At 50.0% G+C, this 12,990-nt stretch overlaps 1 protein-coding gene across 1 annotated transcript in view; it reads left to right on the top strand.

Annotated features, from left to right (window-relative positions):
- COL5A3 (collagen type V alpha 3 chain) overlaps positions 1–12,990 on the top strand; it is a 158,497-nt gene that overhangs the window by 37,916 nt on the left and 107,591 nt on the right. The window contains exons 5-6 of the mRNA XM_056867384.1: positions 7,169–7,291; positions 9,526–9,654. Coding sequence (XP_056723362.1) covers positions 7,169–7,291; positions 9,526–9,654 — 252 coding nt within the window. The remainder of the gene's footprint in view (positions 1–7,168; positions 7,292–9,525; positions 9,655–12,990) is intronic.

Consider the following 12,990-nt stretch of genomic DNA (forward strand, 5'->3'; position numbering starts at 1 on the left):
AGAAAGCTCCAACAGCAAACTAATACAGGGTGATAAACTAAAAGCACAATCTGAACACGTTTTGGCCCCCTGGCCTTCATTAGTGGTCTAATAACATCACCTAGGGTTGCCAGGTCCCTCTTAACCACCGACGGGAGGTTTGGGGGCAGAGCCTGAGGAGGGCGGGGTTTGGGGAGGGGATTGCCAAAGCGTTTTTTTTTCTCCAGGCGAACTGATCTCTCTTGGCTGGAGATCAGTTGTAATAGCAGGAGATCTCCAGCTAGTTCCTGGAGGTTGGCAACCCTACGGTCAGCCTTATTACGTGCATAAAAAGCCCTCTTGAATAATTCAGGTTTGCATAAAGCCAGAAGGGCGGTAGCCTTCCTGACCTCATAAGCTAGGCCGGTGCCTTCAAAGTATCCCCAAAGAAAGCTCCGGTTGGAGTGTATGCCCATGAAACATAGCTTTTGAGCGGCACTGGTGTTCATTCTTATAGCCACCGACCCCAGAGATCTCTGCCTCCCATTCTAGTCACGGCGCCACCTCCGGTATGCCTGGCAGGGATCCTGCCGGCTGGGTGGCCTCTGGGTCAAAGAAGCGGAATCAAAGGAGCTGATCTTTTATAGGGCCGCTCTTTCTTAGGGCTGTACTGCAGTTAACATGCCAACAACGAGAGGGGGGGGGAATAACTTAACCCCCAAAACTCCCGAATTAAGTACCCTGAGGTCAAGAACAAACATACATGAGGGCCAAAATTGAACACATGAACACATGAAGCTGCCTTCTCCTGAATCAGACCCTGGGTCCATCAAAGTCAGTATTGTCTACTCAGATGGGCAGGGTCTCAGGCAGGGGTCCTTGCCAGGTGTACTTGCCTAGTCCCTTTAACTGGAAATGCCGGAGTTTAGACCTGGGACCTTCTGCATGCCAAACAGATGCTCTACCACTGAGCCACGGCCCCTCCCCTAAGTGCTAATGATCTTCTGTAATTATATGTAATGACTTTATTACAGACAAAAAAATCAACAACTTGTATACAGTCCTACTATAGCCTCTATATTTTTATTAAAAAATATGAACGGAAAACACAATTAGATGCAAAATTACAACCAAACAATTAGACCCAAATGAAAACCAAACACATTCTGTATTTTAATGGAGGCCACATGGCCGAAATGCGTTTGGTCTTAGTTGCTTACTATTAATGTTTGGCCCTTATATCTGTTCGTACTGCAGTTAACTTGACAGATCCCAAATGCCCTGTTTTGTCCTCGCCCTGGGAAATACAAATCGCTGCCAGAGCGTGGCGAACCCCCGACCCTTGCACAATGCCGTGCCATCCTCGCCTGTGGTTGCCGCCTTCGGTCTGTGGCAATGCCCGGGTGGTTCCAGGGGCTCAGTGCAGCCTGCTTTTGTACCTCTGCACAACTGTTGAGATTTATGGTCAGGCTTTTTTTCTCTCATGGAAATGGAGCTGTGTTTTATGGCTGTGTGGGGGGAAGAGACACAGAACAGGGAGGAGGGCTGCCAGCATCGTAACTCTTTCCCGGAAATTTAGCCCGGTCTGTAGCCTATTGTGCTTGTGGCCACTGGGCAGATTGGCGGAGTTGGTGAGAGGGCACTGAATGTTTAGGAACATTTCAACTGCTCAAGGTAACAAAAGCTGCTGGAATGTTTGTGGTCCAGCTTCTGAGACTGGGATTGGTTTGGCTGAAATTAAACCCTCCTTGGGGGAGACAAGTGTATTTGTGGGGCAGGCTGAAGGCTGGGAAGAGATCTCAAGAGCAGTGGTGGACCTACAGCCAGCAACAATAGGGCAGGCCATATGAAATGGGCATTAGAGCATATGCTAAGGTCAATATTAAGTACTTCAACCCATTGGCTTATGATTCAATCCCTAAAATAGCCTTATTGTAATAACAAACACTTTAAAGAAATTCCATTGATTTTGTTTAAAAATTCACTCATAAAAAAAAAAAAAACAGTTGCTTCGGGATTAGGGCCCCTGGTAGGGTTGCCAGGGGCACTAGCTGGAGATCTCCTGCTATTACAACCGATCCCCAGCCGATAGAGATCTGCTCACCTGGAGAAAAATGGCCGCTTTGGCAATTGGACTCTATGGCATTGAAGTCCCTCCCCTCCCCAAAACCCCGCTTGCCTCAGCTCCGCCCCAAAAACCTCCTGCCAGTTGCAAAGAGGGACCTGGCAACCCTAGACCCTGAAGCTTAAGCTTCATTAGTTTCACAGTAGATCCGCCACTGCTCAAGAGGTAGAGAGGGTAAGGACAGGAATCCAGGAACAAGGCGGCAGAATGAAAAGTACAAAATAGCCAATGAACTGAGAAATTGTTTGCCCCGGCCGCTGAGAAGATCCAGGTGCTGCCGATTCTCTGTCTCCCTGGATGAAGGACAGTCTTGCCTTGTAGGAACATGAGCCAGCGTGGTGTAGTGGTTCGATTGTTGGACCAGCATGGTGTAGTGGTTAAGAACGGTGGTTTGCAGCGGCGGACTCTGATCTGGAAAAGTGGGTTTGATTCCCCACTCCTTCACATGAGCGGTGGACTCTAATCTGGTGAACTGGATTTGTTTCCCCACTCCTGCACACGGAGCCAGCTGGGTGACCTTGGGCTAGTCACAGCTCTCTCAGCCCCACCTACCTCACAGGGTGTCTGTTGTGGGGAGGGGAAGGGAAGGTGACTGTAAGCCCCTTTGATTCTTCCCTAAGTGGTAGAGAGCATATAAAAACCAATCCTCCTCCTGCTGCTGCTGCTGCTGCTTCTTCTTCTTCTTCTTCTTCTTCCAATTGCTAAAGTGGCCATTTTCTCCAGGTGAACTGATCTCTATCAGTTGTAATAGCGGGAGATCTCCAGCTAGTACCTGGAGGTTGGCAACTCGAGACTGTGTTGGTCTCAAAAGTGTCCAGAAGGAGAACGGAACCTCGACTGCCTCCCACATTCCTTCTCCAGCCGCAAAATGTCAGAGGGAACAAGGCAGGCGGGTAGGCCAGGGCCTGGGGGTGGCCAAGAACAAGCATCCCTTGTTGCGGCTGGGGGGAAACCTTCGCTGGAGGCCGTGGGGAGGGGCGGGGAGTGAGGAATTGACTGGAAACTTCAGCCCAGCAATTTTAGAGCCAGGGGAAGGGGTGCCTCACTTTTGAAAAGGGCCGGGAAGATGATGGTAGAGCTCCCTGCAGTTGCCGGGGATGGGTGTGTGGGGGGAGAGTAACCCTGAGGAATGCTCCCAGCATATTTGGTGTGCCTTTTCTCATCGCGCTTCCATCCTAATCCAGCACCCAGGAAAGAATGCTGCTAATCTGCTAGGAGCAGATCTGAGCACTTCAGGCAAGCTGGCGGGGGACTGTCTGCTGGGGTGAGCATGGAGGGAAATGTGTAGGGTTGCCAACCTCCAGGTACTAGCTGGAGATCTCCCGCTATTACAACTGATCTCCAGCCGACAGAGATCAGTTCACCTGGAGAAAATGGCTGTTTTGTCAATTGGACTCTATGGCATTGAAGTCCCTCCCCTCCCCAAACCCCGCCCTCCTCAGGCTCCGGCCCCAAAACCTCCCGCTGGTAACGAACAGTGACTTGGCAACCCTAGAAAAGTATCACTGTTAGGGTTGCCAGCTCCAGGCTGGGAAATACCTGGAGCTTTTGGGGGTGGAGCCTGAGGAGGGCAGGGTTTGGGGAGGGGAGGGACTTCAATGCCATAGAGTCCGATTGCCAAAGCGGCCATTTTCTCCAGGGGAACTGATCTATATCGGCTGCAGATCAGTTGTAATAGCAGGAGATCTCCAGCTAGTACCTGGAGGTTAAACCTGAATGAATTGATACGTGTGCTGTATAAACACTAGTTGAAGAGAAAAGCAGCACCAAGGCTCACAAACTCAATATGATCTTTAAATAGGACCTCAATAAACAAAAGGAAACAAAGATATAACTCAGGTAAGTACTTAACTTGCTGTGGTATTCAAATAGGTTACAGAGATACAGCGTTCCAGTGCCCGGTTACTCCACCAGTCAGCAATACTTGTGCTGACTGGTGGAGTACCGGTAACCAGGCACTGGGACGCTGTATCTCTGTAACCTATTTGAATACCACAGCAAGTTAAGCACTTACCTGAGTTATATCTTTGTTTCCTTTTGTTTATTGAGGTCCTATTTAAAGATCATATTGAGTTTGTGAGCCTTGGTGCTGCTTTTCTCTTCAACTAGTACCTGGAGGTTGGCAACCCTAATCACTATACAAGTGGGAAAAATATTATTTTACAGACTAGCCATATTTTTTGTTCAGCCACATCTGGAGCTGTACTACACCTAGGTGCCAACCTCCAGGTGGTGGCTGGAGATCTCCCGCTATTACAACCGATCTCCAGGTGATAGGAATCAGTTCCCCTGGAGAAAATGGCCGCTTTGGCAATTGGACTCTATGGCACTGAAGACCCTCCCCTCTCCAAACCCCACCCTCCTCAGTCTCCACCCCCAAAATCTCCAGGTATTTCCCAACCTGGAGCTGGCAACCTGACTCCAGGTGGTGGCTGGAGATCTCCTGGGATTACAACTGATCTCCAGGTGACAGAGATCAGTTCCCCTAGAGAAAGTGGTCTCTTTAGAAGGTGTCTATGTATCTATCTATCCCGGGACTGTGTGTGCACTTACAGCTGCTCGACATAAAGCTGTTCTAGGGGTTTGTTTGTTTGGATGCATGAATGTGATCCAATATGTTTGTTTACGCATGGGAATCTGGCCGTTCTCCCGATCCCATCCGCTTTTCCTGCGGTTTCCTCTCCAACGCGGGGGTCTCCTTCGGTCCGATCTGGCCTTCCCTGTCCCTGTCCGACCCCATGCCTGGGGCCGTGACTCACTTCTCCCTCTCCCCTTCCCCGAGCTCTCTGTCATGCTGCTGAACGCCTCTTCCCAAGGAATGGTGGGAGCTGGACGGTGGCTGGTCCCAGCTGAGCGGATGGCAGCTGGCTGCTCTGGGGGCTGTCCTGGAAGAAGGCCTACTGGCCATGCTTTAGGAGATGATTTATTGGGAGCAAATGTTCTTTGTGCAACCAGGGCTGGCTGGGCTCACAGCGTGGGCGTGTCCAGATGCAACTGAATGTGTGTCTGTGCGTGTGCAGAACTCGTACAGAGGACTGGTTGTTGGGACTCTGGCCCCAGGAGGGAAAGGAGAGGCACAAGGCTGCATCTGACATCTTTTCAACGCACTAATTTCTGTTTAGGGAAAAGTAGGCAGGCTTTCGGATAACACAGAGCTCTTTCTCAGGTCACACTATGAACTGGAGGAAGGGGGCTTCTGGGTTACTGGTAGGGTTGCCATCTCCCAGATTAGGGTTGCCAACCTCCAGGTAATGCGAGGCTCAATTACAAAGAAAAGGTTTTTGTATATATGTGTGTATATATATATACCGGTACAGCAATTGTTATAAGAACAAAATTGTATACTTCATTCATCAACAAAGCAGAAAGTAAATTTACTCAGGAGTAGAAAGAAAATTTACTCTGGAGTAATATGATACAACATACAAAAAAATGCCACACAGGGCTTTAATTCTCATCAACAAAACAAAGTCAGTAACTCAAGAGTAATGTGTTACAGCACACATTGTATGCTGCAATATATTACTCTTGAGTAAATTTCCTTTCTACTCCTGAGTAAATTTACTTTCTGCTTTGTTGATGAATGAAGTATACAATTTTGCTCTTATAACAATTGCTATACACACACACACACACACACACACACATATATATATATATATGTGTGTACAAGATCAGTTGTATTAGCAGGAGATCTCCAGCTAGCACCTGGCGGTTGGCAACCGTAGGAGATCTCCAGCCACCACCTGGAGGTTGGCAATCCTATTCTGCACTGGACCGACCAGGGCCAGATCAGGATCCGCAGTGTACAGTTCTTCTCTCTCTCCTGGTGGACAGGGTGGTTTCTTCTTGAGAAATGATGCAGAGGAGGGGATTCTGGGAACATGTTGGCCAGCTGCAGAGGAGCTGGGCTGAGTTTTCGTCTCCCTTTCTGGGGGCAAGTAGTAGAACCTGGGTGAGGTCGGGGGCCGTGGGCCTTTTGGTGCCGACCTAAAGGCAAGAGCCAAACGGGTCTCAGTGTTTGGTGGCTAGCCCATGGCTCACAGCCGGTGGCCTCGAGTGAGCCAGAACCAACCTCGGGCGTTGGAGTTACGTAGTTTGGTTTGCTGAGTTATTTTTAGCTTATATGATATATTGTGTTTCTTATTAAGCCTTTGATTGCCCACTGGAGAGAAAAGCAGGATGGAAATGTGGGTGTGTTTCGCTGTCAAGTCACGACTGATTTATGGTAAATCCGTAGGGTTTTTCAAGGCAAGAGATGTTCCGAGATGGTTTGCCGTTGCTGGCCTCCGCGTTACGCCCCTTGTATTCCTTGGAAATAAATAAAGAGAACGGCCAAGAGTCTAATCCTTCCCCCACTACAAGTACAAAGCCTTGATTTATTATTGAATTCATTGGGAACTTTATGGAAGCTCTAAGGCCTTCGCCTTGCTCCAGCCTAGGGTTGCCAACCTCCAGGTGGGGCCTGGAGATCTCTCGGAATTACAACTGATCTCCAGACAACCGAGATCGGCTCCCCTGGAGAAAATGGCTGCTTTGGAGAGCGGACTGTAGGGCATCATATCCCTGCTGAGGTCCCTCCCCTCCTCAAACCTTGCCCTCCCAAGGCTCACCCCCGAATCTCCAGGAATTTCCCAGCCCAGAGCTGGCAACCCTAACCCAATCCTGAAATGTAGGACTAAAGTAGACCCTACCTCTAACATGAGTCTTCTCGGTAGGGTTGCCAGGTCCCTCTTCACCATTGGCAGGAGGATTTTGGGGTGGAGCCTAAGGAGGGCAGGGTTTGGCGAGGGGTGGGACTTCAGTGTCATAGAGTCCAATGGCCAAAGTGGCCATTTTCTCCAGGTGAACTGTTCTGTATCAGCTGGAGATCAGTTGTAACAGCAGGAGATCTCCAGCTGCTACCTCCTCAAACCCTGCTGTCCTCAGGCTTCGCCCCAAAAACCTCCCGTCGGTGGCAAAGAAGGACCTGGCAACCCTAATCTGAAGGCCCAGTGTTTGGGATGTTGGTGTTTGTGATTCTACCTGTGTTTGTATACATTCACCCAGTCTGACTTTTCTCACTCATCCTTGTCCTTCTCGCAGGGGGATCTTCAGCAACTGTTCGTTGTGCCGGACCCAGCTGCCGCTGCTCAGTACTGCCAACACTACATGCCCGATTGCGACAGGCCGCTCGCCTATGCATTGCACGCCCAATATCCTGAAGAGGTAGGCCTACCTTTCAGTTAGTCTACCTTCAACATAGACGGATGTGGAGTAGAAGCTCCCACCATTGAGGATATGGGGGATTTTTTGTGAAGTGCCTGTGGGGGCATTTTCAGAGCTAGAGTTCCCAAATTTTCAGGGTAGCTTGAAGGGACTCTCCTTTCACGAACACCGAAGTTTGGTGAAGAATAGGTCAGGGGGTCCAGTTTTATGGGGTCATCCCTTCCTCCATAGAGAAGCATAGGCGAGGATCAGCGAATCTGACAAGTTTCTGTATGGGGGGGTGACCCCTTCCAGACCCCATAACTTCGAATCCCCTGATCCAAACTTGGGGTTTCTTGCAAGGAGAGCCCTGCAAATTTGGGGGCTCTACCTTCAAAAACACCCCCCAGGAGCCACGAAAAGCCAAACCCAAAAAAGCCGAATATCCGGCTTTTTTGGAGATTGCAAATTCAGCTTTCTCTCCAGGTTTAGGCATTTGGTAAACCCAAACCTGAAATTTACCGAAATGGCTTTTCTCGGGTTTATTTTCGGTTTGGGTATCCCGATATGCACAGCCCTAGTCCTACTTGATGTCGTGGGGTCCCCCTTCTTTGTTCCTAAAGAGCAGCTCCACCTCTCTGGATGAGTGTCTACCTGACTGTCTCTCCACCAGACTGTTATTAGGAACTGGGCTTTGTCATTAGGACAGTCCTGGAGAAGGAAACAAGGTTTTGGTTTCTGCCACTTTCAAGCAAAAGAAAAGAGGGCTGCACCAAACTAAACGAAGACCAAAAAACAACAACAGCAGCAATTGGTGCAAGGGGAAAGTATTTAATAATTAAATTGCCCCAACACATTTTATGATTATTTCATTGCTTTCTTGGGATCGGCCCTACTTCAAAGGAATCCCCTCCATTTCGGAGTATTCTCCCCTTGCCATCCTGCTGCTCCTTTCAGCATGCACCAGAAGAGAGGCAAGAGACGGGGAGCCCTCGCTCTCTGTGCGTGCGGACTATCCGCAGGCCTTTCGCAAAAGCAGAAAAGGAAAGGGCAGCTCGACAGGGGTTCACCATGGAACTGGCGGGGTCACAGAACTGAGGATTCCATCACTGGCTGGTTGGATAGAGGTTAGTCCTGCAGTCTGCCCAGCTGACCATGCCATGGGGCCCTCACCACGATAGAACAGTGGCAGAAGGTGCGTGTAGAGAAATGTCGGGGACGGTCTAGCACATTCCTCCAAAAACTCTATGGAAACCACTTCCTGGCCACGCTTGCGAAGAGGGAGAAGGGGGCCCCATGGTATGGTCATGAACTGCACGCTTCTCTTCCACTACTACTTCCCAACCGCACCAACACAGAGTTACATAAGCTTATATACATTCCCAGCACCTGATACCAATTAGGGCACCTGTAGACCTGGCCACAGTATTACATCACCTTACTGCTTTAAACTGGTTAGATGCAGTTCACCTGGGACCATGCAAGGCTATTGCTCCTTCTTGCATCATCTTAGATGTCCCAGATCTGACAGCTACCTGTCAGCTTTCTCTGTCAGATTATTATAATCAACTTGGTACTCTGACAGTTGACACAGTGACATAATCAAACTGAACTTTCCCAGAAAGGTGTCTTCTTTGACCCAGTGCTTTCTAGACCAGGGGTCTCCGATCTTTTTGAGCCCGTGGGCACCTTTGGAATTCTGACGCAGCGTGGTGGGCGCTACCACAAATGGCTGCCACAAAATGGGTACCACAGTTTCCCTGCAGTCACATAGTAAAGATCCTTGTGCTGTGTTGGCAGCTGCAGCTAAAGTAACGTTTAAAAAAGACCCTGCACAATCAAATTTCCAATTAGAAGCCTTGCCGGGCCAAAGCCCAGCATTGCCCCACCCACTTTCTGAAAACACTTGGCCAGCGCCAGGAAAGGGGTCATCTGGACCGGTGGCACCCCTGAGCACCACACTGGGGACCCCTGCTCTAAATCCAAGATGGAATGATGTCTGTTGGGTGAAGGGTCTCTCTTATGTGCCCCTCCCTTAAGAATTGGGGTCGTGTTCCCCTCTGCCCATCTGGCTCTTGGCAACGGGATGATGGTGACCGGGTGTCGGGGGTGTGCGGTTGCAGTCTCTGTTGGTATCCCGTGGGAATGGGAGGGTGCCTCTTCTCTCTCAAGCCCCTGCTCTCTCTTCCCCTCCCTCCTTCGTTGTTGTTTTTTTCCTCCCCTTCTCCTCACCCATTCCCCCCTACCCTGTGCAGAACGTTCCCCGCAGGAAGGGGAGGCGAGGCAAAGGCAAGGGCAAAGGCAAGAGGCGAGGGAGAGGCAAGAAGAAGAGGAACAAGGAATCGGTGGAGGCGTCCTCCGCACCCCCTCCAGCCCCGGGCCAGGTAGAGAGCGCAACTAACTGCCCTCTGCTGGCCTCACGACTCCCAGCCTCTGCCGGTCTAACCCGCTGCCCGCCTAACCTGCGCCTCCCGCCTAATTCACCTAACTCGCAGCTTTCCCTCCTGCTTGATCCCAATGGGCTCTGGGAGCAGAGCCACCCACCTGGCCTCCTGGCTTTGTCCACATCGCTGGCAGGGCCATCTTAACAGCATTAGAGGCCCCAAGGCAAAGCACCAGAGCTCCTGCCTACACAACCACTCGTGGGAACAAAAATGTCAATGGTCGATAAAATTAAAGACATATGTATTGGCGCTTCCGTAATGAATGAGTCCTTTCTTACATTATACTTCAGGATTTATTCTTAATCCAAACCCCAATTAACATTAGAAAAGAGCAAGAGTCCAGTAGCACCTTAAAGGCTAACAAAAATTCTGGCCGGGTGTGAGCTTTTGTGAGCCACAGCTCACTTCTTCAGATGCAGCTAGAATGTGAGTCCATTTATCCTTAAGGATAGATCTATCTACATCTATCCTTAAGTAGAATATGAGTCCATCTATCCTTTTCTAGCTTTATCTGAAGAAGTGAGTTGTGGCTCACGAAAGCTCATACCCTGCCAGAAATTTTGTTAGCCTTAGCTTCTTTTCTATTGTTAGTGACAGACTAACACGGCTACCCATCACGATCTATCTCCAAATTAACATTAACATTGTTCATTATCTTTAGTAAAAACGCATGCTAAGTATGCATTTTCCAATAACAAATCTTTAAAGCTTAGTATAGTATTTATTTATTTGTTGACCGCAAGTCATGATATACGTAGCTTAGCATGGGGCCCCTATGTTCGTGGGGGGCACCGGGCAACTGTCTAGCATGCATTCAGATGGCCCTGATCACTGGCCATTTTGTTGCCTCTTATTCGGTCGTCTTAAGAACTATGTGGAATGGCCCCTGGTCATGTATTCCTGGAGTGCTGGAAGCCCTGGAATCGTTGGTTTCTGATTCCACGGGGTGTCAATTGGCTGGCCCTTTCGTCCGACCAAGGTGAGTGTTTGTGCTTGGGGGCAAGTTCTCATCGCCACAGTTCCTGATCGCATCTCCATACTGATCGACATGGGATCTTTATCACGAGCCATTTTCCAAGCCAGTGAGCCTGATCGCCTGGTTTCTCCAGTAAGCCCGGTGTTTGAGACAATAGGGGGAGGGTGCGTGGATAGAGCAGCCAGTTAGTAAATCTCAGAGAACGTCAGCATAGATCCACGTCTGGTTCCATCCTGGTGCTGAGTGATGATGTTAATGCTTAGGACTCAACCACACTTGACACTGATATATGCGAGAGAGAGGCCTTTTATGCATGGCTGTTTCACTCATCATCACCCCTGCGACAACTTCGGGTCTTTCTTTGGATTATGCATGCCGTTTCCGACCATCGGAGGTCACCTCGCTCTCCCCCTGCGTTCCCCATGTTTTGCCCGCGTTTTCAAATCCGAGATAAAGCCGGTCCCTTAAAACGTGGACAAAATGAAGGGAAAGGCAGGGGGAGAGAGAGGTGACCCCTGACGGTCGGAAACAGCATGCATAATCCAAACAAAGACCCGAAGTCATTGGAGGGGTGATGGTGAGTGAAACAGCCATGGATGAAGGGAGGGAGGGAGGGAGGGAGATGTTTACCTCAACAGTTCAAATAGCAGGACCCTTTCAGGTTGGGAAAATGTCACGGGGAAGGCTTTCAACCACTTTCCCCCATGCACCTCAGCCCTGGTCTGAATTGGGTCCACATATGCCTGGTTTTTCAACCCTATTGTAATTCCATTCATGGAACCCTCCACACTCCATGGGACTGAGCCCCTAGTGTGGCAGCCAGGAATTTTATTAAAAAATAAGTGCCAACTTCAAAAGAGGGGTCAATTCAACAAACAAGGGAATACTTTGGTCCCTTGCAGACCATCTCATCCACTATTTACGTGCAACCCACACATTATTTAGACCGAACTGGCTTCATTGTAGATGTTAGGGTTGCCAACTTCTGGGGGAGGGGGCTGGAGATCTCTCACTGTTACAACTGCTCTCCCAACAATAGAGATCAGTTCCCCTGGAGAAAACGGCTGCTTCGGAGCATGGCCTCTATGGCATTGTACTAGGGTTGCTCACCTCCAGGTACTAGCTGGAGATCTCCCGCTATTACAACTGATCTCCAGCCAATAGAGATCAGTTCCCCTGGAGAAAATGGCCGCTTTAGCAATTGGACTATGGCATTTGAAGTCCCTCCCCTCCCTAAACCCTGCCCTCCCCTGGCTCCATCCCAAAAATCTACAGAAATTTCCCAACCTGGAGCTGGCAGTCCTACAATAAGTAGATCTCATGCCTTCCCTGCCCCTCCATCTCTATGACATAGGTTCTTTCCCTGTGTCCATTGTATTCCCTTTTTGTGTTTCCCAGCCCTCTGCCCCTTCCTGCTTCCTCTCATTACTGGCCCGTTCTAAATCAGGGCAGCATCCAGAAACTTGTGAAATGCAGGTCAGGGGATGATGCTGAGCTCATCTTGCCCGTGAGTCATTCTTGGCTTGGGGAGGGGGAGTGCCTTTTCCTGCCAAATGGAGCAGTGGGCCAGATCCCTCCCACTGGGACCAGGAGTCCAGCTGCCGGCCTGCTCAGTGCTGGCGAAGAATGAACATCCCTCTCTCTTTCCCCTTTCTGACTCCAGGAAGAACTGCCACCCACGTGCCCTTGTTTTCTGCCCTGGCGTGTGTATGTCTATGTTCCAGACTAGGGTTGCCAGCTCCAGGTTGGGAAATACCTGGAGATTTTGGGGGCAGAGCCTGAGGAGGACGGGGTTTGGGGAGGGGAGGGACTCCAATGCCATATCCAATTGCCAAAGCAGCCCTTTTCTCCAGGGGAACTGATCTCTGTGGCCTGGAGATCAGTTGTAATAGTGGGAGGTCTCCAGTCACCACCTGGAGGTTGGCAACCCTATTCCTGACCACTTCTTGACGGAAGTGGCTCAAGGCCACTGTGCAGAGGCCCCCAGTTGCATAGCTGACTCTGGCTGCTCTAACCTATTGGTAGGGTTGCCAGGGGGTGGCTGGAGATCTCCCGTTATTAGAACGGATCTCCAGGCGACAGAGGTCAGTTCCCCTGGAGAAAATGGCTGCCTTGGAAGGTGGTCTTTATGGCATTATACCCCATTGAAGTTACTCCCCTCCCCAAACCCCACCCTCCTCAGGCTCCACCCCCAAAATCTTCAGGAATTTCCCAACCCGGAGCTGGCAACTCTACCTATCGGGCTCCTGTCAGTCCCACACCATCCTATTTGGCTTTCGGCTGCTGGCCTATTTCTAACC

The sequence above is a fragment of the Euleptes europaea genome, chromosome 1, assembly GCF_029931775.1.
Source record: "Euleptes europaea isolate rEulEur1 chromosome 1, rEulEur1.hap1, whole genome shotgun sequence".
Taxonomy (NCBI): Eukaryota; Metazoa; Chordata; class Lepidosauria; order Squamata; family Sphaerodactylidae; genus Euleptes; species Euleptes europaea.